General features: G+C 42.5%; 1 protein-coding gene across 4 annotated transcripts; it reads right to left on the bottom strand.

Annotated features, from left to right (window-relative positions):
* Positions 1 to 4,682: 4,682 nt before the first annotated feature.
* Positions 4,683 to 19,446, bottom strand: LOC110525814 (voltage-dependent anion-selective channel protein 2). 4 transcript variants are annotated; one of them, XM_036979951.1, is made up of 11 exons: positions 19,309 to 19,432; positions 14,014 to 14,129; positions 12,437 to 12,508; positions 11,849 to 11,898; positions 8,515 to 8,517; positions 7,815 to 7,967; positions 7,334 to 7,386; positions 6,888 to 7,115; positions 6,569 to 6,719; positions 6,389 to 6,446; positions 4,683 to 6,216 (listed from the first exon to the last, which is right to left on the bottom strand). In XM_036979951.1, exons 1-11 carry the CDS (start codon positions 19,401 to 19,403, stop codon positions 6,125 to 6,127), a joined length of 1,071 nt encoding a protein of 356 aa, XP_036835846.1. In that variant the 5' UTR covers positions 19,404 to 19,432; the 3' UTR covers positions 4,683 to 6,124. The 4 variants fall into 4 exon arrangements, with proteins under 4 accessions (XP_036835846.1, XP_036835848.1, XP_036835847.1 ...); XM_036979953.1 differs by lacking the exon at positions 14,014 to 14,129 and having other exon boundaries at positions 19,309 to 19,446; XM_036979952.1 differs by lacking the exon at positions 8,515 to 8,517.
* Positions 19,447 to 26,452: the final 7,006 nt, after the last annotated feature.

The following is a 26,452-nucleotide window of genomic DNA, read 5'->3' as shown; positions in this document are numbered from 1 at the left end:
AATACGGAAGTGGACAGATGCTTTCGCTACACTATAGGACTGTAGCACTATAGCACTATAGGACTATAAGATGCTACACTATAGGACTGTTTTGCAAGCAAAGACTGGAATATGTTCCGGGGTTCATACAATGGCATTGAGAAGTATACCACCTCAGTCACCGGCTTCATCAATAAGTGGATCGACGTCATCGTCCCCACAGTGACCATACGTATATATCCCAAACAGACGCCATGGACTACAGGCAACATCCGCACTGAGCTAAAGGTTAGAGCTACCGCTTTCAAGGATCAAGACGCAAATCTGGATGCTTATAAGAAATCCCGCTATGCCCTCCAACGAACCATCAAACAGGCAAAGCGTCAATACAGGACTAAGATTGAATCCTACTACATCGGTTGTTGACGCCCGTCGGATGTGGCAGGGCTTGCAAACTATTATGGACTACAAAGGGAAACCCAGCCGCGAGCTGCGCAGTGTCGCGAGAGGAGATGATGCTCCTCCAGACAGACATTGTGGAGCTCAAGAGACAACTGTGGATGAGTGGAGAGGCCCTGGACACACTGTAAGAGACAGAAACATCTCAACAGTCCAGTTAACTCAGAGCAAGATCTATAAATACATCTAACCAGTTTCATCGTGTCAGCTGATGCTTGGCCTTTAGTGAGCTAATACTGTAAATGTTCATTCTCTGTTCTCACCTCTTTCGGGCCACAGTGAGGGGAAGGCCAAGGAGATGTTCCGCAAACTCAGAGAGAAACCCAGAGGTTGGTTTACCACTTCTCCCTTCATGATCATTTACCGTCACATAGATTATAGACACCTGATGTCTATTTGTGATTCTGAGAACATGTCATTATAGAATGGAAAACAACCTCTCTTTCTCTCTTCCTCTCACTCTCCCGCTCTCTCCCCTCTCCCTCTCTCCCCTCTCACTTTCCTCCCCCTTCCTCCATCTCTATCTCTTTCTGTCTCCAGATCTCCCTCCCTCCCTCGCTCCCTCCAGACCCGAGGTATAGGGGGGGGGGGGGGGGGGGGGCAGTCAGAAGGTAGTGCGTCTGGTAGTCTAGGCATTCCAATTCCACGAGAGAAAACTCAAAGATTTCGACACACACCTCAGGTACTCATGCACACACACACTAGTCTACACACACCTCAGATGCCGTTACATATACACACATTTGCGTTTTCACTCTCTCCCTGCGGTAAGATCAAATCAAATTGTATTTGTCACTTGCGCCGAATACAACCTTACAGTGAAATGCTTACTTACAAGCCCTTAACCAACAATGCGGTTTTAAGAAAAATAAGTGTTAAGTAAAAAATGGATAAATAAAAAATAGAAGTAACATGTAATTAAAAAGCAGCCGTAAAATAACTTTAGCAGGCTATATACAGTGCCTTGCGAAAGTATTCGGCCCCCTTGAACTTTGCGACCTTTTGCCACATTTCAGGCTTCAAACATAAAGATATAAAACTGTATTTTTTTGTGAAGAATCAACAACAAGTGGGACACAATCATGAAGTGGAACGACATTTATTGGATATTTCAAACTTTTTTAACAAATCAAAAACTGAAAAATTGGGCGTGCAAAATTATCCAGCCCCCTTAAGTTAATACTTTGTAGCGCCACCTTTTGCTACGATTACAGCTGTAAGTCGCTTGGGGTATGTCTCTATCAGTTTTGCACATCGGGAGACTGACATTTTTTCCCATTCCTCCTTGCAAAACAGCTCGAGCTCAGTGAGGTTGGATGGAGAGCATTTGTGAACAGCAGTTTTCAGTTCTTTCTACAGATTCTCGATTGGATTCAGGTCTGGACTTTGACTTGGCCATTCTAACACCTGGATATGTTTATTTTTGAACCATTCCATTGTAGATTTTGCTTTATGTTTTGGATCATTGTCTTGTTGGAAGACAAATCTCCGTCCCAGTCTCAGGTCTTTTGCAGACTCCATCAGGTTTTCTTCCAGAATGGTCCTGTATTTGGCTCCATCCATCTTCCCATCAATTTTAACCATCTTCCCTGTCCCTGCTGAAGAAAAGCAGGCCCAAACCATGATGCTGCCACCACCATGTTTGACAGTGGGGATGGTGTGTTCAGCTGTGTTGCTTTTACGCCAAACATAACGTTTTGCATTGTTGCCAAAAAGTTCAATTTTGGTTTCATCTGACCAGAGCACCTTCTTCCACATGTTTGGTGTGTCTCCCAGGTGGCTTGTGGCAAACTTTAAACAACACTTTTTATGGATATCTTTAAGAAATGGCTTTCTTCTTGCCACTCTTCCATAAAGGCCAGATTTGTGCAATATACGACTGATTGTTGTCCTATGGACAGTCTCCCACCTCAGCTGTAGATCTATGCAGTTCATCCAGAGTGATCATGGGCCTCTTGGCTGCATCTCTGATCAGTCTTCTCCTTGTATGAGCTGAAAGTTGAGAGGGACGGCCAGGTCTTGGTAGATTTGCAGTGGTCTGATACTCCTTCCATTTCAATATTATCGCTTGCACAGTGCTCCTTGGGATGTTTAAAGCTTGGGAAATATTTTTGTATCCAAATCCGGCTTTAAACTTCTTCACAACAGTATCTCGGACCTGCCTGGTGTGTTCCTTGTTCTTCATGATGCTCTCTGCGCTTTTAACGGACCTCTGAGACTATCACAGTGCAGGTGCATTTATACGGAGACTTGATTACACACAGGTGGATTGTATTTATCATCATTAGTCATTTAGGTCAACATTGGATCATTCAGAGATCCTCACTGAACTTCTGGAGAGAGTTTGCTGCACTGAAAGTAAAGGGGCTGAATAATTTTGCACGCCCAATTTTTCAGTTTTTGATTTGTTAAAAAAGTTTGAAATATCCAATAAATGTCGTTCCACTTCATGATTGTGTCCCACTTGTTGTTGATTCTTCACAAAAAAATACAGTTTTATATCTTTATGTTTGAAGCCTGAAATGTGGCAAAAGGTCGCAAAGTTCAAGGGGGCCAAATACTTTCGCAAGGCACTGTATATGGGGTACCAGTACAGAGTCAATGTGCGGGGGCACCGGTTAGTCGAGGTAATTGAGGTAATATGCAGTGGTGTAAAGTACTTAAGTAAAAATACTTTAAAGTACTACATAAGTAATTTTTTTGCGTATATGTACTTTACTTAACTATTTATATTTTTGACAACTTTTACTTTTACTCCACTACATTCCTAAAGAAAATAATGTACTTTTTACTCCTTACATTTTCCCTGACAACCAAAAGTACTTGTCATATTTTGAATGCTTAGCAGGACAGAAAAATTGTCTAATTTACACACTTATCAAGAGAACATCCCTGGTCATCCCTACTGCCTCTGATCAGGCAGACTCACTAAACACAAATGCTTCGTTTGTAAATAATGTCTGAGTGTTGAACTGTGCCCCTGGCTATCCTTTTAAAAAAAAAACATGTTTTTCTTAATATAAGAAATGTTTAATGATTTATACTTTTACTTTAGACTTTTACTCAAGTGGTATTTTACTGGGGGACTTTCACTTTTACTTTAGTCATTTTCTTTTAAGGTATCTTTACTTTTACTCGTGTGTGTGTGTGTGTGAGAGATCTCCTGATCAGTGTATATCCTTCTTTGTTTTTCAGGTGGACAGATAGTGTGTTAATGTGGTGTGTCTCAAGCTGATGTCAAACAGAAGCGCTGTCCCGTTCCAGACTCCCTGTCGTGGTCCTCTGCTGCTGCTGTGTGGTGGGGAAGACTTACTGCAACAGAGTGCATTGAGCCATTTAACATTGATATTGACTCTTGGAGTTTCCCCTAAAATAATGTATTGAACCAACATTGATATTTTCCAGGCTTATGGGGGTGTCCACGTGAACATATCCAACACCCCCTGTAATCTACACCATGGTGCATTGGAGTAATCCAGTAGATTTGAATGGGGAAAATGTACTCTACTGAACCAGGTGACATAGCTGTATTTAAACCAGTGGCCTAGTCAGATCCAAACTGTCCTCTTGACTAAGGTCCTGGTGATACTGGTCCTTAAATGGGTCAGGTCTGGTCTGGACTGAACTCTGGTGATGATTCCTAATCTTTCAAACATTTTATGTTATGCTTGCCACAAAATATTTCCTGACCAAAGTTTTAGCTGTAGCTTTCATATTCTTTCTGAATTAATACTTTCCAAATTCACTTTACATATTCTCTGGGGTTTTGTGTATACTGTATATTTGTTATTGATGTTTCAACATATTTTGCAGTATAATATTTGGTTGTTTGATTTCGTTGTATTTTACTGTGGTCTTATTGTTGTTAAGTGTAAGTACGTGTATCTGGTTGAATTGAACTTCAACCACCAAGGAACTATCTGCCTGACAGATATTGTAACAAACTGTAAAGGTGTCCGCTTACATAGGTTCGGTGTGCTCCTAGCAGAATTTGGCTAAGCGAAGTGAAAGTCTGTGCTCGCAGACTCCCTTAAAATACCTTTGCTTGAAAAACAAGGAAAAAGCTGCAATATTACTGTTTGACGCCGTAGCCAGTACACTTTGTCAAAATAGTCCAAATGAATCGAAGATAACTCAAGAAATCTGTAATTAATGTTGACGGTTTTGCCAAGATCTTACATCTAACCAAGATGTTTGGTACAGTATTTCTCAAGTGACAAAATGTGCATGAAAACAAGAACAAAGATTTTGAAATTCTTCTTTATTCCATGAACTCCAGTTTGAGGTTTCAACTATTGACAACCTTCCCTCTCCCAAGCACAGCAGACACAAAATTGCATGATAGTAGTAGAGTTCCCGAAAATAAAATACAAAAAAAAAATAATTACAAAGAGGTAAGGAAGATATCCACCATGCCTGTATGCCTTCTCAAAACTCTAAACCAAAATAAGAGAATTCAAATGGAGAAATGTATGGGGTATTAGTTTGGCAATCAGAGATACTTACACACAGAGAGTTGAAATGGTCAAAACAGAAGTAACAGGAGACATTGAGAAAACAGTGGGACATTAGGCAGAACCAGAACCATGTATTTAGTAGGCTAATGCGGTTTCTGCATGTTGATGCATTTACATGACACTTAAACATTCTATGGCAGCCATGTTAGCTTCCTTAACATTACATGGGGAATATTTAAACAATGCTATGTAACAGAATGTTGGCCTAACTTTCTAAATGTATGGCTCTGGGCAGAACATTCAGCTATTGTTACACTGCTTTATGTTCTGGAATGGGAATACAAGTCAGTCAACAAATCTTACTGTCAAGGTGGAATCTTCCAAGTTCTCTGTACTACAGATATTTCCCTGATTTGGAAACAGAAACTCAACCCGTCTCATTTTCAAGTTATTAGCCACCCATTTTATTGCAGTATGCTCGTGTCAATGTGTCCCTGTTTATGTATCACTGAAAGTGGACATCCTTCCACAAACAGGCCTGTAAAAGGTCTGGGACAACGGAACATCATGACATTTAAAAAATAAGTTATTCCTTGAAAACAACTCCCCTCTGGCTTTGATCGAATCAATAGTGTACCACAAATACACAAACCGAAGTACACTGTCAATCTAAAAAATGTTTTGTCACAAGTCAAAAGTAGATTAAACACATGATCTCAGGCAAAGGGAAAGTATACCACACAATCAAACCCTACTAAAAAGGTGCACACACAGAAAAGAGGATATGTCTGCTTATGGGGAGGAAGTGGAACAAAAGGTTGACTTCAGACTTGTCTGTTTCAAACACACTGTTCTGCATACAGTACACCACTTTTGATCAGAGCCCTATGTGAATTAGTAAACTCCTGGTGAATAGAGTGTCATTTGAGACTTGCTCACTGGCTGCCTGCTCCAGTGCCATGGCATGACAGATGTCCCTTACGTAGTGGTATTGCTAAGGAGATAATACAGAGAGATGGTGAACCTAAAGCTAACCAAAAAACAACTTGGTTCTCGACAGTCTGTCCATTTTAATATAGTACTGGGGGTCTCAGAGGGTGCTAAGGGCTGTAGGGTTAAGGCCAAAAGACACACTCTCTCTGTGCGTGTGTATGTGTATGTGTGTTTTGTCAGATTCGGGATCTTTCCCTTCCTTCACCCATCCCCCTCTTCTCCTCTCCCCTCCATCCTTATGCCTCCAGCTCAAAGCCCATGCCAACCTTGTGGCCGCCTGCGTTGAAGTTCTTCCCATCGATCAGAGCTGAGAGAGTCAGCTTCACTCCTACAGAGAGAGACACCAGTCTTAACACACAAAGTACAGCTCTTTTCATATATAGAGCATAGACATCACCTCTTCCTTTCTTCTAACCAACTCCTGTGGTACTAATAGGCAAGGTGTGTAGATATAGACAGATGCAGCTAGTCATCTGGTGTAAAGGTCAGTTTTGAGTTACCTGGCCGGAGAACCTGTGTGTAGCCGACTCCAATCAGACTGGCGTTGTTGACTTTGGCCTGCAGGGGGAGACAGACAGACACAAAGAGGTGAGACAAGCGTGTATTTGGATGGTTGTGTGGTTCTTGTTCTGGCACTATGGACTGGTATGTGGTTCTGTATGTGTGGTTGTGGTACCCACAGACAGGGAAGCGTCCTTGTCCAGCTGGTATTTGGCTCCGATGCCAAAGCGTGTGTTGTTGCTGCCGGCCGTCCAGGCAAGGTTGATGGCTGTTTCCAAGTGGCAGTTCACCTTCTGGTAGATGGAGCCACCGAACTCTGTACCGTCGTTACTGAAAGGACAAAACACCATGGGCTTCATCAGTAGGGTACTACATAGCTCTTAAATCAACTTCCTGTGGATCATGACAACAAAAATTGTGCATGGAGAAAACAACTCTGCGCAAACACAAAACAACCTCTGCTGGACAGTAGTCAGGGTTAGGTGTAGTGGTACTCACACATTGGTGTGGAGCTGGAAGTCCCCAGCCTTGTATCCCAGGGCAAAGTTGTTCTGGGACAGTTTGGACTTGGCTGTGTCGAAGGCCATCTGGTACCCAGCCAGCCAGCCCTCATAGCCCAGCACGGCAGCAGCATGGACCGTGGGGCCGGCCATGTCAAAGTCCAGGTCACAGCCCAGGTTGATGAAGTCCCGCTTGTAACCAGTCTTCAGCTTGGCACTCTTCTTACTGCAGACAGAGGGGAAGGGGACAGGAGGAACGTAGAGAGGGTGTCAGGATTGCTGTGACATTATGTTACCCAATTTGACAACGGATGAAAAAAAACTGCCCAAGTGACCGTTTTACTCCCTTTACTGGTGCTGTTTATTTCAAAATCCTTCATGTTCGTGTGCACCACTAAGGCATATGGAGGGAGGTAATGATTGACCAGCGAGCGATTAACTTACCCAGTGTTGGGCACGAACGATGTGTCCAGAGCCAGCTTCAAGCCCTTAGCCAACTACAGAAACACAGGACAGAGAAGGAGATACAGTACATACACAGGAGGTTGGTGACAACGTAATTGGGGAGGACGGGCTCGTGGTTACTCGCTGGGGCGGAATAGGTGGAATGGTATCAAATACATCAAACACACTTTTTTTTAGGTGTTTGATGTCATTCCATTTAACGCCGTTCCGGCTATTATTATGAGCCGTCCTCCCGTCAGCAGCCTCCAGTGATTACATATTGGTGAACAGCAGACACAGAACAATGAGAACAATGAGAACAATAGGGGTAATAATATTACTGACTAAACTTTGAGTTTAATGTTCAGAGTCTATTGGAAGCATTTACATACGGGTGTTCAATGAGTTAACATCAAGTGCTGTCAGGAGCTGGTTTGGTGCGGTGTAACCTGATTTTGGGCTAAACTGGTTTCAAACTCACCTGGTCCTCTATGGAGACCTCGGTGGTCAGGGTGTTGTCTGTGTTCCATTTCTGGTTGAAGCTCAGGCCCAGCTCCTTCACCTTATATTTGGTCTCCAGGTTACCTGCTGCCTTCCCTGTGTCTGTGTTACTGGAGCCTGAGGTCGCAAACTCCTGAGAGATGGAAGGAGAGTGGCGGGTGAGGAAGAGGGAAATGAGGGATGGTTAACAGCAGAAAAGTAAGAGCACAGCAGAAGAAACTGGAGCATAGGAGAGAAAAGGTAGAAGAGAATGGGGAACTGCTGTTACAGGAGGCTGCTAAAGAGAGCTTAGCAAACTCCTCACTGATGAGAGAAAGAGACGGGGGATACAGAGGTGAAGATAAATAGACAGGGAAAGAGATAAGTACCCCTACCACATCTCTGCTAAGCAATTCCTCTCAGGTTTGCATGACTGACATGTCAGCAGCTACCGTTTAGAATAGTGGTAGATGCTCAAGCCAGTCATCTGGTCACTGGCAGACCAGTAACCTGTAGACCAGTAACCTGTAGACCAGTAACCGGGCCAGTTAGACCAGTCTAAATATCTGTCATTATGGCCTGTCATTATGGGCTTAGCAGTGCAAGGGGAATGGTATCAATCAATCAGCTGGGACACTGCTGCAAGAACGGCTGCAGGGAGGAAAAGCCTTCTCCACACACACACACACTCACACCCTTACCATCTGACAATGAAGTCCAGAGAGGAAGCAGAAAAAAGGCAGAGAAAGAGAGAGGCAGATATCGTTAGGTCAGAACCATACAGATATTCACATTCAATCACTTTTCCACTCTTTCAGAAAAGAAGATTCTAATGCACATAATGTATGTACCAGAGATACCAAAGCTGCACCAGCTTGTATGAACTGTGAATCATAGATATACAACATCTCATTTACAGGACACGCTTGACTTTTGGGGGAAATGATCGTCCAAGTAAAGTGTATTTCATGAAATCTGCTTTGTGATTCAATTCAATCGCAGGGAGAGGAAGATGAGCTATCCAAAAGGCTGATATAGATACGGGCAATTCCATGGAAAGGTCAACATGAGCATGCCCAAATGAAACCACGTTCATTATGCTTAAGGTTTTGTTGGAGTTTAGGTTTTATTTGAAAAGTTTAAGAAGGAAATTGCATGAATTTTGACCATTTAGAGTAAGTCTCAAAAAAGGCTTTTCAGTCAATCATATTTCATGGCTTTTAGAAAGGGCTCACATTGCTTGTTTTTCCCCTCACAGCTGTCCCCCCCCCCCCACCCCATATGAGATTCAGATGAGATGTTAATGAAACAATACAGACCAAATTGAAGTGTCTTGAGTTGTGTTTGTGTCTTCCGCAGTCTTGTAATGACAGGGGTGTGAATGGCACAGACAATGTAACGTCCATAACGTTTTAAGGAAACGTTTTTGTAAAACATGCACCTTACATCGGATCATCTTGAAACTGTCTCTGTAAAGATAACTTTCACGGTTGCATATGGTCTATAATTGGTTTCTCTCTTTTCATTGTTATAATATCCATAACTTCCATTACGGTGGTGGATGGGATGGATCTTCAGAAGATTGTACCTTCACCACATTTTGTGTGGTTGTTCTGGGATGTACTGAAGCAATTGTTGATATCTTGAAAATTACGTGTTCTAGCTAAGATTCTCTCTGAAAATATATGCTGAAATGCATTTCTCATACATGGCAGTACTGTTTTAAATTTTTATTTTAGATAGAACGATAATAAAATAGTGATTTTCAACAATCTTTGAATATTCCTGGAGTGTTCTTTTCTTCTTCAAATGAAAGCCCCCCAAAATATACAGACTTTATCCAGTGTCCAGAAAGGTGGCAGTATAGGCACATTTATATTGTCTAATTTGCATATTTCAGAAAATGTGTAATATAAAAAATATATATATTTATGTCTACATTTAACTGGTAAAGGTTCATTTTGATATATATAAAGTGGAGGGGAAAAAATCAGGACCTGCCTATTCAGGCTACCTGTAATTGTGCAATCCTAAAGTACTATGCCTTCTGCTGACCTTGGAAAAACCATCCAAATGACAACAAATGTGTAATGATAGATTTTGATAATGAAATCTTTACGATTTGAATGTTTATTTCAGACTAACATAACAGCATAATGGAGGGTGTAACATCCATAAAATTAGTTTTCCCTCTCTAAAGTAAGAATGGAAATAACAATATTTTCAAAATGATCATTTTTGTGTTCAACCATGCCTTTCCTTCAAAATGGCTATCCATGTTTGGACCTAATAATTACAAACTCACAGACGTTTGCTAATATGTTCACTCTCCACAAAAAGCTTGTCCATTTCATGTAACATCCAGAACTCTTCTTATTTGCTTTGTTTCTCCAACATGCCAATATTTAGAAGTCTGCTGGGGGGCTATACACTCCCCCCAAGGGGTACTATAAACATACACATCAACATTTACATTTTGTTTGTCCATTCTGTGAGACATTAAAGTTGTGATTTTGACCGCAAATGTAATGTCCATAACTCTGGAATCGACCATATCCAAAATATGTACAGGCCGAAATATGAAGAAAATGACAAAAAACAACATAATCCTACACACAGTATTGTTGCCCCTGACATCTTTTAAGAGAATATAACACAAAGTATTTAGGGAGCAGCAATGCTATGGGCGGTATCCATTTTGTTCTAATGTATAGGTAGATTGTAGTCCCGACAGTGATCTGCCAAGCTGACTGGGTTCGACAGCTTGTCAGACTCTCTGGCAGACACACACACACACACACACACACACACATACACACACACACACACACACACACACACACACACACACACACACACACACACACACACACACACACACACACACACACACACACACAGAGACACACAGACAGTGAGTCAGCCATTTCAACTTTCCTGTTCAGCCCTGAGGTTAGGGTCTAGACATGCAGCTTATACTGTAAGGCTAGACTACACAAACACACAGACTATTGCATGGGTGTGGCCTAAATGTAAATGTTACACATCTGTGATAAATTAATTGGAAAACTTGTTTTTTATCATCCCCAGCACCACAATGTAATGTGAATGTGTGTGTTAGTATTTCTCAAATATTACACATCTGATCAATGAGTGTTGCATGGCAATCCCGGGTAAATATATTTTAGCTTAGAGAGGCACACAGGTGGCACATTTGGTTCATAGGGAAGTTGTGGGTTTTTGGTTTCCCATTGGTCCTGGGAATGAAGCAATACGTTTCCTGACCGGCAAAACTTTTTTTAAACATTCTGAGAATAGAAGTGAAAATGTTCTGGGAACATTCATTTTTAGGTTGCAGGGATGTTCTGAGAATGTTTTACTATGGTTCCCTGAAAGTTTTCCTGTGAGGTTTTATAGGTTATTTTAAGATAATTAAATAACGTTCTGAGAACCTATCATCTTCTGTTCTCTATCCATGGAATTAGTCCACTGCACCACCATGATGGAGCTAGCATGCCATGTTTTTTTTTTACTCATACAAAGCTGTTCATTTCAGTCTATTCAAACAGACCCCATTTCAAAGGAAACAAGCACTCATTAAGATCAGGTGTGGCCAATTAGTGGATGCAGTCAACACACCTGAACACACTTAAGGTAGAAGATAGACATTTTTGTTGACACTGAGAACAGAATGTTTTTAAATAAGATTCTTAGAACATTCTTTGAACGTTAATGTTTTCTTGTGGTTTTTATGTAAAGTTTTCTTAATGTTCTGAGAACATGACTTTAAAATAGAACCATGAGGAAACCTGCAGAAAATGTTATGCTGAAGTACTGAAATTCCCACCTAAGGTTGTCAGAACGTCATGTGCTAGCTGGGTATCCTGCACCATTCCCAGAAAGTTGTGGGAAGGTTGTATGCAAAACAAACATAGGACAACCACGCTCTCACCAAACTCCAAGAAACATAATGTATAAAAACAGAGGAATTCAATAAATGTGAAAGAGAGAGATAGAGAGAGAGGTTGTACTTACAACTCCACTCTGGGCCTTGGTCTTTAGGTCCAGTTTCACAATTCCAAAGCCTGGAGGGGAAAAGAGAAAGAAAAGAGGGGGAAAAGAAAAATCATGTCTCTATTCATAAAAAATAGAGGAGCAGACCCCATTTGATTTGGGATACTTCTCTGTAGCCCTTCGTTATTGGATGCATAATTTACATGACGGTTTTCATTGAGGGTCATCCAAGCTTTACAGTTGTGAAACAAGAACATTTGCAGAAAAGTAGATCTAATGGTATGAAACAACGATGACAAGAGACACTGTTTGACTCAATATAAATGAGCATGAAACAAGCCTAAAAACAGTCCCAGTCCCCATCCGCTGACCCATGGGGTCGTAAATAATGTAAGAGGTCACAGAGTCCTTGATGACCAGCTGAGGTTTATGGTCTCAGAGGGAGAGAGCAAGAGAGAGAGAAAGAAAGAGAGGAGAGAAAGAGAGGAGAGAGACATAGGTTGGAGTGATCCTAAGAGCTTACAAACACATGAAATATGTAATTGTGTCCTCCCTTTCTCCTTGCGTGTGGTGGTGGTGGGTGGGGGTCTGGGGGATTTACTGACTTACCATAGCCCTTGCTGAAGATGTCTTTGGCAGATTTTCCCAGGTCTGAGTATGCAGGAGGAACAGCCATGGTGACTGTGGAGAGAGAGAGAGACAGGTTTGGGTGTATCTCTGATAGTACAACAATAATTCTCTGAGTCACAGGAGGCAAAATTCTGTACAAATGGAGCACAGCCTCCAGCACACAAGCAAAACATCACATTACTTCTATGCAAAATAGGTCCAACACAGTAACTGCCTATGACTTCACACAGAACACTGCTGTGTTATAGTGAAGTGGCTTTGAACTGAAGCAAACACACACAGCATCTAGGCATACACACAGTGTCCACACAGCGTCCATCTATGCGTTCACAGTCACACACACACCTCACGCTGCTCTAGAAAGGTTTTCAACAGAAGCAAACACACACCACACAGCGCCTACTAACTAGAGGATCTACAGGCCCACTAATGACTTACCCTTGGTAAGTCCCTCATACATTCCTTGACTGTGTCCTAAATAATATCCACACTAGCATACTAGACTATTCAGTATGAATGGTCAATACATTGCTTCATACTAAAGTAGTATCCAAAATCTTGTTGAAGCCTTTATGAAGGTGTGTTTTGTAAAGCCAACGTACTGTGAAGTACTGACGGCCTTGCCAGCTACACTGGCCCTGCCTGGTCTGGTCTACTGGGCCTGTGATATATTGCTTGTCGCTTTCCCCTACATCCCCACTTTAGCCCAGCCAATTAGTTTAACTCCATTTTCTCCTAGCATCAGTCCATTAGCGAACCGCTAGCTAGCATGGTTTAACTTAATGGTATTGACTTGTGTTTTGACTACTGGTATACCAGGTAATCATCTCTCTAAACAAGGAACCACATGGCACCATATTAGGGACAGCCTGAATGGGGCCATGGTATGATTAGTTAGTTGATTTTTGGGTGAACTGTGCCTTTAAAATCTTGCCACTTTTGCCTAAGTCAGCATTGTTAGTAGCTTGCTGCCTGGGAATGAAACGGTTAGCGTGAAGTGGAAGAAGATGTATGACATAGCAATCACAGTATACACCACAGCATTCGCTCTACTATGTGCTGTTGAGCGACAGTAAGCCTAAGCCAGGGTTTGGCTAGTCAGCAACTATCACCACTGCACACAACTGCACTACGCTAGCTTTTATGATGTCACCAGGGTCCCCTGAGTCTCTGCTAGGATAATTTACCGGTGTGTGCATGCGTGCATGAAGGTGACTTTGCCATGGCAGTGTGTCTCTTTGTGCTATTGCTGGTGTCCAGGGGCTGTGTCCCAACACTCCTACATACCTTCCTACCTTTCAGATTAGTGGCTTGTCATATTGGGCATATCATGTGACCGATCAAGTCCTTTCAAATCAGAAGTCATGAAGGAATGGAGACAAGGACAAGGCGGTCTAAGACTGTTAGGACAAAGCCTACTCTCTGGAATGACAGATACAGGTAGATTGATCAATCGATTCAGATAGCCGAGGGGACCCTGATAACATCTTTCTCTACGCACCTCCCTCTCTCACCCACCTCCGTATCTCCCCCACCTCCTTCCCTCCCTCACTCACCCTTGTGGCAACATGGCACACAGGGAGCTCCTTTGTTCTGACTGGCCTGTGCTGCTGGACTCTCCCCCTCCTTCCTCACCAGGCTCGCCTTCTCTCCGCCTTTGTCTGACATGACTCTTCAGATGTGGGGAAGGAAGGACAGAAGACTTTGGCATGCAATCTCTGTATTCACAACAATGATGGTGGTGTCTGTACTCTGTACTTGGTCTGTCTCATGTAACTGGACTGGATATCTTTGTGAATTTGTATTGAGTATTAGGTGCTGCCTTTTGTTGGAAGTGGTTTTGGAAAGGATAGCCGAAGCAGTCTCTTTAAGTTCTCTTAGTTGCATGCCCTATACTGGCATGGTTATCATCACAGTCCATGTAGCACTGTGACTCTAAAGCCAGGCAATCAAACTGTCCCTTTCCTCTGAGCTCTTCACATTTGTCAGAACACATGATCAATTCCCCATGAACGCGTCTCCAGGGAAGGGCCTGCAACTATTACTCTAATATTGAACCAAGGGGTGTGTGCTCAAAACTGATAAAGCAGTGCTCTATGGGGCCTCCCGAGTGGCGCAGCGGTCTAAGGCACTGCATCGCAGTGCTTGAGGTGTCACTACAGACCCAGGTTCGGTCCCAGGCTGTGCACAATTGGCCCAGCGTCGTCCGGGTTAGGGGAAGGATTGGCCGGTCGGAATGTCCTTGTCCCATCGTGCTCTAGCGACTCCTTGTGGAGGGCTGGGCGCATGCTCGCTGATTCCGGTCTCCTGTTTTATGTTGTTTTCTCCAACACATTGGTGCGACTGGCTTCCAGACACTCTTACTGACAGTTGTGGCTGCTTCGTGTGATGTATTGTTGTCTCTACCTTCTTGCCCTTTGTGCTGTTGTCTGTGCCCAATAATGTTTGTACCATGTGTTGTGCTGCTACCATGTTGTTGTCATGTTGTGTTGCTACCATGCTGTGTTGTTATGCGTTGCTACAATGTTGTTGCCTTAGGTCTCTCTTTACGTAGTGTCTCTCTTGTCGTGATGTGTTTTTTTGTCCTATATTTTTATTTTATATTTTTAATCCCAGCCCGCGTCCCCGCAGGAGGCCTTTTGCCTTTTGGTAGGCCGTCATTGTAAATAAGAATGCTCTTAATTGACTTACCTAGTTAAATAAAGGTTAAATTAATACAATTCCCGGGTTAAGCGAGCAGTGTGTCATGAAGCAGTGCGGCTTGGCAGGGTGGTGTTTCGGAGGACTCGTGGCTCTCGACCTTCGTCTCTCCCGAGTCCGTAACGGGAGTTGCAGCAATGGGACAGGACTGTAACTACCAATTGGATATCAAGAAAATTGTGGAGAAAAATGGGTAAAAATCTATTAAAAATAAAAACAATAACACTGTTCTATGGCCCGTATGACTGTCATGTTGGCTGACATGTTTATCACCCAAAGTCATAGGCTCTATAGATGACAAGAACACGCCCATCTATGAGAACATAGTGATCTGGTAACACACACACACAATACTGTGGTACCGAGAGCATCTGGTGATTTGGGGACACAGCGGTGAGGTGGATGATTTGCTTTTGTGGTGATTACCCTGGTGTCACTGGGAATTTAGCAAACAGGCAGAAACACACACACGGACACACCTTTTGTCCTCTATGCCTGTCTCAGTGCTGTTGTCTATGCTCAAAGGCTTTATGATAGTCAGCTGACTGATGCAAGGGGGGCATTCTGCAGACTCAGCATGGTGTGGAATCTGTCTTTGTCAATCAATCACCCCCCCCCACCCACCCCACCGACACACACCCGGCCCCCTTTCTTCCCTCCTTACTCAGTTCCTGTTAGAGGAATTGAATTCCTATATGTTCGTTAACCAATTAAATTATATCAAAGCAAAACACTGTCCGTTTCTAAGAATTTGTAAGGTTCTTATTTGCATAAAACAGACAAAGATCAGTCTCAAAATGAATCAGTAGCGTTTATTTCCGAGAGCTCTGCTCAAAATACCATGTACATTAGTTTATATACCATTCTAACCTACGTACATACTTACACACTAACATTTGGATTCTCTCTTTTTCTACTGAAGTCTCACCATAGTTTATTACCACTCAGCTGACAGTTCCAGTCCCCCCCAGATACGGGAAACCTGGAGGGGCTCTCCCTGTCCTATCTTATCTCTCCAGAGTTAAAGCTGGGTCGGTTCAAACATAGGTTAAGGATCCTCTTTGTTTTCGTTAGGCACACACATGCATTCCTCTCTTCCCCCCTCCAACGTAGTTGGAGCTGTGTTTATTATTTTGAATTACTCCTTGTTCATGCTACATAACCTCTAATCCCTAATGGTTAAGTTTCCGGGTAGAATTATTTAATAATTTATCTTAAACCTTGATAAAATATCTTAACAGTTCCTTCTTCCCAGCTTCCTCACCCTCTCCTCCCCCTTCTCCCTCTCCCCCTACCCCCTAACCTCTGTTCTATAAATAACCCAGGTGAACTCAACACCATACCTCATATGGCCACGCCATTTTGAAATGGGTGCTTTACTCCTCTACCGCTGGCAAACCTAACCTCACACACCTCGTCACTCCCACCCAACCCCCACCCACATAAATCCTCTCTCGACCCCTACTTTCCTCTACCTTGATCCCACCCACACCCCCATTCCTCACTCCCCACGTACAGCCCCCTCTCTGACAACTTCACTAGCTCTAGGGGTCACGACGACATTCATAAATCAGCTACGCACAGGACAGGAAATCAACTGAAAACAGATAGGCATAACACATCCAGTGGGATCCTGGGAAATGTAGTTACCAACCAGACATCATTCACCATAGCAGTCCTTAGTCTTTATGCCATTCAAACAAAATAAGCATCATTGTTGGGGAGATCAGTTAGCTGCAAAAATGATCATGTCAGCCCAAAGACACTGGTTTGGTGATAGAGACTGACTAGGGACAGGCGAGGGTGAGGCTTTACTTAAGGTCTGCTTATAAACGGCGTACAAAACATTATTATATGCTTGTTACTCAGTAGTAAACATTTTTTAAACCATGGTCTATTTTTAATCCAATGTTTAACAAACAATGTAGGCTGATAATGTTCAGCAATTAATAAAACAGATCCTCACATGCAGTGTAACCCAGATGGGCCTATGTGGCATGCTGGTAGTGGAATGTGTGAGATAAGGTCGGGGGAAATGAAGTTACACCTTGTGAATATATAGCCTGAATGTACAGTGGTGCATGGGTTAGCTATGGCTACCCATGCACCTATGTCCTTGCCGTTCTGCCGCCATAGGCGAGACCAATGTTCGTGGATGCGGAAATCATGGCCGGTCTGGAATTGCACAAAAGAAAAGACGTCCAAAAGGTGTCGGCGAAACCCCTGATCATGACAATGGGGTGAAACTCACTGTTGTGATTGTCCATTCTACATTGTCCATTCTACTTTGACCTGTCCTGTTTTTAGGATATGTTGTTTCTTAACATGACAACAAATGTTCTATTTGATTGAGCGGCAGTTAGGTTAGGCTATTTGATTGGAGAAACCTGCATTTGGTAAAAAGTGTCTGTCTAATTACACTGTCATAACTTATGTCCAGCCTGTAGGCTACAGAAAAGGCCACATACTATTTCTACCATATCCTATATCTGATACATGATTTCTGTTAGATTTTTGTTGTAATTGAGGGAACGTTGGTGGAGCGCTGCAGAGATGCGTCTCTCCAACAGCACCCTGGAGAGGTGTGCTGGGAATGGACACGCTAAATATTTTGCACCCCTGCCTTTGACAAAGTGGGCACTGCTTATCAAAGGGCGGCATCAGCGCTCACCTAAAATGCCCATATGCCACTGATTGAGAGAAATTGTCATTGTTTTGGGCAGAATTATTGTTGTTGGAGGTGCGCCTTGGCCAGTTTAGCTCAGAAAATGCTGCCCGTGTCAATCTGCAGCCATAGGCGGCTGCCTAATCCTGCCTAATGAGTGTGGCATCACATCTTGACCTACTCAACAGTGCATTCCTTCCAACCAACGCCATGCACTTCAGGACAGCCATGTTCCTATAGGGGTTGATATTCAGCCTGTGTACATGGACCTATATATACAGAAAAAACGACTTAAGTAGTACTTTAAAGTATCTTTTACTTAAGTACTTTACACCACTGCCTAGATTGTGATTAATAATAGCATTCTTTTAACGAGTCTAAACTTGAACCTACTAGAACTATCTACAGGCCTTCTCTCATCAGGCATTTTACTAGGTCTAGGCCTACTGCTTCAGACACTACTACCACAAAAATAAGCAAGGTTTGTGTCATTCTTTGTTGTCCATAGGCGGCGGCGCAATAGGATTCCAGAACTTCAGAGAGCAACAAAGGTTCAAGAAGAGCAAACACCTATTGTGCGATCACACAATGTTTTCACTTTCACTTGAAATCCCCAATCTTTTTCACTTTCATTCCTGTTGGTGGGCCGACTGTCTACTACGCTCATGATTGAACACAGTAGAAGGTCAGGTGGCTCCAACAATCGAGAGTGGATTATATATTTGCTGCATGTTACACCAGAACCCGGCGTGCGTAAAGTCCACCGTGCCAACCCGAAGACAAACCTAACCCTCCTTGTTTCTGCAGCACAAACCATGCTGTTAACGGGCCTTCAACTTTACAAAACATTTTACAAAAACACGGAAACTATCATACAGGGTGTAATTTATGGGATGACATATATTGCCCTTTGCAATAGACAAATGGCAAGCCTAGGTCTCCAATGTTCATAGTTCAATGCATTGCTCTGTTTACAAAAATCTATAGCGCTATAACTATAGACAGTCTCTAAAAACAATGACAGAATCTACAATAAAATTGACAACAACTCAACCATTTTAATATCCTGCTGAAATTCAGAGACTACATGTAATTGGCACTAAAAGTGAAATACTGTGCGTAATGCGCACTAGTTAGCAATCAAATATGTTTATTTTACATTGTATAGCCCACAATAAATGTTATAGCTTATAATCAACCTGCATAGTCTAGTGTTATAGGAATCTAATTTGTCCGAATAATTCTTAAATATACCACAAGTGTTGAGATATCTACCGTTTATAGACAGACAGGCCTGTATGTCCTGCAGCCCTACTATGCTGAGGCCTACCACACTGTATTCTCGCTTCCACACTTTACGCGTCTAAGCCATTTAAACAACAATCAAATGAGTCAAATATATTTTCAGTATCAATCCCAATAGACAGGCTTTTCCGTCAGAGCCTTTCACAATAAAATATCCCTGAAGGTGCCATGAATTTCCTACCTTATTTTAAGGGGCGATGAGCGAAGTTTCAGAACGTTCTGTCTCGCGCAATAGGGCACAGTGAAGGAGAAAGCACAGAGTTGCGGACTGAGCATGCGCAAACATTATGACACAAAGGGCGGGGTCATTGTGTAATTGTCATTGAACAAAGAGAGAGGTAGCCAATAACTGTTTTCGAAAGCTTGTTTATGTCTATGGTTTGCAGTAGCCTTCAGGCTCAGGGCTGGGGAGTAACAGATTACAAAACAAATAAATAAACTGTAACTGTAATCCCTTACTTTACCAGCAAATATATTGTAATCAGATTACAGATACTTTTGGGGAAAAAAGATATGATTACTTCTAGGATTACTTTTAAAGCTGCAATATGTAACTTTTTGGGTGACCAGACCAAATTGAGTTATAGATCCTTCATTCTCATTGAAAGCAAGTCGAAGAAACGGTAGATCTATTCTATGTGCACCATTTTTATGCTTCCTGTTCTTAAATGTCATTCTTTCAGTTCATAGAGAGGCATTTTGGATTGTGCTGTGGATGGGGCAGCATTGTTTTTAGCGGCCCCACAAGGTATACGTTTGATGGCAGTACTGTTGTTTTTGATCCGGAATCACTATGTAAATTAACACCCTTGCACAGAAGAACTTTTGCGGCTCCGCCATCTTTTTATTTTGATGGAGGTTGGGTTTTCCAGTTTAACCTTCTCGCCTAACAATTGTTTACAGACAGATTGTTTCACTTATAATTCATTGTATCGCAATTCCAGAAGTTTACATACACTAAATTGACTGTGCCTTTAAGCAGCTTGGAAAATTCCAGAAAATTATGTCATGGCTTTAGAAGCTTCTGATAGGAAAATTGACATAATTTGAGTCAATTGGAGGTGTACCCGTGGATGCATTTCAAGGCCTACCTTCAAATTCATCATGGGAATATCAAAAGAAATCAGCAAAGACCTCAGAAAAAAAGTGTCGACCTCCAAAAGACTGCTTGATCCTTGGGAGCAATTTCGAAACGCCTGAAGGTACCACGTTCATCTGTACAAACAACAGTATGCCAGTATAAACACCATGGGACAACACAGCCATCATACCGCTCAGGAAGGAGATGCGTTCTGTCTCCTAGAGATGAACGTACTTTGGTGCGAAAAGTGCAAATCAATCCCATAACAACAGCAAAGGACCTTGTGAAGATGCTGGAGGAAACAGGTACAAAAGTATCTATATCCACAGTAAAACGAGTCCTATATCGACATAACCTGAAAGGCCCCTCAGCAAGGAAGAATCCACTCCTCCAAAACCACCATAAAAAAGCCAGAGTACGGTTTTCAACTGCACATGGAGACAAAGATCGTACTTTTGGAGAAATGTTCTCTGGTCTGAAGAAACAAAAATAGAACTGTTTGGCCATAATGACCATTGTTATGTTTGGAGGGAAAAGGGGGAGACTTGCAAGCCAAAGAACGCCATCCCAACCGTGAAGCACGGGGGTGGCAGCATCATGTTGTGGGGGTGCTTTGCTGCAGGAGGGACTGGTGCACTTCACAAAATAGATGGCATCAAGAGGGAGGGAAATTATGTGGATATATTGAAGCAACATCTCAAGACATCAATCAGGAAGTTAAAGCTTGGTTGCAAACGGGTCTTCCAAATGGACAATACCCCAAGCATACTTCCAAAGTTGTAGCAAAATGGCTTAAGGACAACAAAGTCAAGGTATTGGAGTGGCCATCACAAAGCCCTGACCTCAATCCCATAGAAGATTTGTGGGCAGAACTGAAAAAACGTGTGCGAGCAAGGAGGCCTACAAACCTGACTCAGTTACAGCAGCTCTGTCAGGAGGAATGGCGAAAATTGACCAGATTTATTGTGGGAAGCTTGTGGAAGGCTACTCGAAATGTTTGACCCAAGTTAAACAATTTAAAAGCAATGCTACTAAATACTAATTGAATGTATGTAAACTTCTGACCCAGTGGGAATGTGATTAAAGAAATAAAAGCTGAAATAAATCCTTCTCTCTACTATTATTCTGACATTTCACATTCTTAAAATAAAGTGGTGATCCTTACTGACCTAAAACAGGGAATTTTTACCCGGATTAAATGTCAGGAATTGTTAAACTGAGTTTAAATTTATTTGGCTAAGGTGTATGTAAACTTCCAACTTCAACTGTATGTGAGAATGCTGTTCACCGACTACAGCTTAGTGTTCAACACCGTAGTGCTAAATAGCGGACTTAACGTTTAAGAGCTAACAACCACATTTTCTCTAACAGCAGGTCATAGTCGGAGTGTTTTTTTCTAACTGGCTAGCAAGCTAGCTACTTTTTTACCGACATAACGTTACTTTCTGAAATCTGAACTCAGTGGAAAAACCTCTAGCTAGCTAGCTAACCCAATTTAGAATGTCTGTATTGGTCTCTGTTTCAATAGATGTTCAGTGATGTGTGAGGGTCCCTCCATGATATCTGGGCCCATACCCCCAGAGCACTCCTTTTTCCCCAAATACTACAAACGTCCTGTCTCTGGTAAGATAGCTAACATATACACCTTTTAAAAATCCCAATAATTGTTGGTACAACATGTCACCCAGTGTCTTACTGTTCATTGTCTTCCTTACACTCCCATCCTTCTGTGGGTGAGTCTTATCCCAGCTAGGGGTCGTCTGGAAGGGAACGCTGATAGGAGTCCAGCCTTTCTCTCTGGTCCCCTTACCCCGGACCCTGTGTTGTACTCAGGCTGCTACAGCACACGTATCCCTCAGCACCAATGAATTAGCCCTAACGCCACACACATCCTGGAGAGGGGCCAGAGAGGGGTGACAGGGGCCCTGAATAGTTAGACTTTATCTCATTGTAGTACATTATATGCACAGCTGTTGTTTAATATACAGGAACATATATTCAAAAGGTTAAACAGACTGTGGTACCTCTCTCACATTCTATATAATCTCGGTTTGTCCCACAGAGCAGCTGGTGTGTGACTACGGAAAAGAGAACGTACATCGGGTGAGGGAGATCCCCCCTCACTTCGTCAAGCCACCCAAAACCATACAAGGAACCAGGGTTTACAGGTGAGATAGGCACCTTAAAATAGCCTCTGATTGAACGAATGGATGAACTTTGACTCCAGCTCAAATGTAAACATGTATTCCTCCAATGAGGATATTAGCTGTGTATTGGCATATCTACCTCCACAGCTGAAGGTTTTTGATAACAAAGAGATGCATATTATTCAACTTACATTTTCCTCCAAATGTGGCTGAGCATCTCTTGTGTACTCTGTCTGTTTCCGCTAAGGACCATGTTGAACATAAATGTCTCTCTCTCTCTGACCTACTGTTTTGACCTTGATTCTCAGAATGCCTGGTTATGAAAAGCCAACTGACATTAACTCCTAAGTTATTGAACTGTTGCACCCTCTACAGCAACCACAGTTATTATTTGCCTTGCTGGTCATTTATAAACGTCTGGGATAGCGATCTTAAATGGCCACATGTACTCTTAAATCTCCACCCGGCACAGCCAGAAGAGGACTGGCCACCCCTCTGAGTCTGGTTCCTCTTTACGTTTCTTCCTAGGTTCCTGCCTTGTAGGGAGTTTTTCCTTGCCATTGTGCTTCTACATGTGCATTACTTGCTCTTTGGGGTTTTAGGCTGTGGACCTGTTAAGCCACTGTGACAACTGATGTAAAAAGGGTTTTATAAAATACATTTGATTGATTGATGATGAGCCCAAATGCATGCTTAATGAATGAATATATCCAGTACATCCAGTTTCAGGTTGTTACTGTAATTTAATTATGCCAATGTGTCTTCATTAATTGAAAACCCTTAATCTATTTTATGAGAATTTGTAAGATTCTTGTTTTCATAAAATAGACGGAGACCAGCCATTTCAATAATAGGTAACAGAATTTATTCTCGGAGCGCGCTGCCACATTATCACAAGCAACAGTTTATATACAATAACATGACGTCATTTCATTGCTTAACAGAATCCCCTCCTCTCGACCGGGACAAAGTGTGGTTAAAAGTTAATTCTAACTTACTAACACACTCCCAGGTAACTTTTGGCCCCTCAACATTATCGATCACCACTTAGCTGACAGTTCTAATTAACAGAAAACCTAGGAATGCACTCACTTCCTTATCTAAAACACCCCAGAGCTCAGTTTCGTCGGTTCAACCATAGGTTAACTACCTTATCTGTTTACTTAATCCACAAACCATTTCTTTCTTCCTAGTTGGAATGGGGTTCATTAACTTTAATTACTCCTTGTCCGTGTCACACAATCCCTTCTTATGAACTCATATTGTTAATCAGATATAATAAAACAGAGTAGAAGTTTGCTTAGTTACAGTTCCATTTAAAATGATTTGTTCAGTCATTTAATCATAATTTTCCCAACACAGGTGCAGGGCAGGACGGTAGACTTTGTGAGCCACAACACACAGGCTGCAGGGAAGACAGTTCTCTGTCGCTCCCAGTCATTGACCAATCTGAAGAACAGCCAGCCTGTGCCCAGTGCAATCAAGGGACAGGTGCCTCAGTAGTGAGTACACTGAACCAATATACAGTATGCTCCTCTGTTATTTAAAAATGGGTCTCTCTCTTGCATTCAAAAGTGTAAGTCACTGGAAGTGTCAAATTCACTTTTTCAATAATTCTGCCTCACGGTCAACAAAGCTTACTCTTTTCTGACACTATTATTCATTATCTCTCTTCCTCTGTCTATCAGCTTTGAGGAGTGGAAGAAGCAGTGGCAGAGGAGAAGAGTAGGAACATTCCTGATCCATCCATTTAATCTGGCCACACCCTGATGCCGGAGAGGGAGAGACAGGAGACCCTGCAGTCACTCAAAGAGAGTAGGTATTTTACCATAAACACATTTAAATTATTTCTCTTATGCCTCTCACTGAGCATTTGGTCCTGACTTTTTTTGGTGTGGACCGGCTTTGATTCGTCTCCATGTTTGGACCAAATCAAGGCCTGTCCGGACCAAATATGAGGCAATTATAGACATCTATGTTTGGTTCAGTCCGGTCCAGCCTATATTTGGCCCAAACATAGAGACGTCTATGATTGGTTCAGATTTGGACCGGACCAAATCTGAAACAATCATAGACATCTATGTTTCACAAGTTTGGACAGCACAATACAGCACAGTACAGTTGAATACAGTAAAGAAAAGTACAGTACAGTACAGCCCAGTATAATGTATTGTACCCTACTTACTTTACTCAAATGTACCCTATTCTACTGAACTAAACTGTACTGTACTCTACTGAATTAAACTCTACTGTATCGCACTCCACTTTGCTCCTGAGTGACGCAGTGGTCTAAGGCACTGCATCTCAGTGCAAGAGGCACCACTGTATCACATCCGGACGTCAGGAAGTCCAGGATACAGTTGCAGAGGGAGGTGTTTGGTCCCAGGGTCCTTAGCTTATTGATGAGCTTTGAGGGCACTATGGTGTTGAACACTGAGCTGTAGTCAATGAATAGCATTCTCACATAGGTGTTCCTTTTGTCCAGGTGGGAAAGGGCAGTGTAGAGTGCAATAGAGATTGCATCATCTGTGGATCTGTTGGGGCGGTATGCAAATTGGAGTGGGTCTAGGGTTTCTGGGATAATGGTGTTGATGTGAGCCATGACAAGCCTTTCAAAGCACTTCATGGCTACAGGCTGAAAATGTCAGTGAAGACACTTGCCAGTTGGTCAGCGCATGCTCGCAGTACACATGCTCCTGGTAATCCGTCTGGCCCTGCGGCCTTGTGAATGTTGACCTGTTTAAAGGTCTTACTCACATAGGTTGCGGAAAGCGTGATCACACAGTCTTCCGGAACAGCTGGTGCTCTCATGCATGTTTCAGTGTTATTTGCCTCGAAGCGAGCGTAGAAGTAGTTTAGCTCGTCTGGTAAACTTGTGTCACTGGGCAGCTCTTGGCTTTGCTTCCCTTTGTAGTCTGTAATAGTTTGTAAGTCCTGCCACATCCGATGAGCGTCAGAGCCGGTCTAGTACGATTCGATCTTAGTCAACAGTGAAGAGGCGACTCCGGGATGCTGGCCTTCTAGGCAGAGTTTCTCTGTCCAGCGTTTGTGTTCTTTTGCCCATCTTAATCTTTCAGATGTATTGGCCAGTCTGAGAAGGCCAGCATACCGGAGTCGCCTCTTCACTGTTGACGTTGAGACTGGTGTTTTGGGGGTACTATTTAATGAAGCTGCCAGTTGAGGACTTGTGAGGCGTCTGTTTCTCAAACTAGACACTAATGTATTTGTCCTCTTGCTCAGTTGTGCACCGGGGCCTTCCACTCTTTCTATTCTGGTTAGAGCCAGTTTGCGCAGTTCTGTGAAGGAAGTAGTACACAGCGTTGTACGAGATCTTCAGTTTCTTGTCAATTTCTCACATGGAATAGCCTTCATTTCTCAGAACAAGAATAGACTGATGAGTTTCAGAAGAAAGTACTTTGTTTCTGGCCATTTTGAGCCTGTAATCGAACCCACAAATGCTGATGCTCCAGATACTCAACTAGTCTAAAAGAAGGCCAGTTTTATTGCTTCTTTAATCAGAACAACAGTTTTCAGCTGTGCTAATATAATTGCAAAGGGTTTTCTAATGATCAATTAGCCTTTTAAACAGATAAACTTGGATTAGCTAACACAATATGCCATTGGAACACAGGAGTGATGGTTGCTGATAGTGAGACTCTGTACGCCTATGTAAATATTTTATTTAAAAATCAGTTTCCAGCTACAATAGTCATTTACAACATGAACAATGTCTACACTGTAGTTCTGATCAATTTGATGTTATTTTAATTGATTTTTATCTATCTTTAAAAAACAAGGACATTTCGAAATGATCCCAAACTTTTGAACGGTAGTGTATATACTAGGCGATGTCAGAAGGACAAAAAAATTGTCAAAGACTCCAGCCACCCAAGTCATAGACTGTTCTCTCTGCGACCGCACAGCAAGCGGTACCGGAGCGCCATGTCTAGGAACAAAAGGTTCCTTAACAGCTTCTACCACCCTCCCCCTTTGTTTTTACACTGCTGCTACTCGCTGTTTATTATCTATGCACAAATTACCTCGACTAACCTGTTCCTCCCGCATATTGACTCGGTACCGGTACCCCTGTATATAGG

This window comes from Oncorhynchus mykiss, chromosome 6, assembly GCF_013265735.2.
Source record: "Oncorhynchus mykiss isolate Arlee chromosome 6, USDA_OmykA_1.1, whole genome shotgun sequence".
NCBI lineage: Eukaryota > Metazoa > Chordata > Actinopteri > Salmoniformes > Salmonidae > Oncorhynchus > Oncorhynchus mykiss.
Note: the sequence above shows the minus strand (reverse complement) of the source record. Positions and strands in the feature narration are given on the sequence as shown.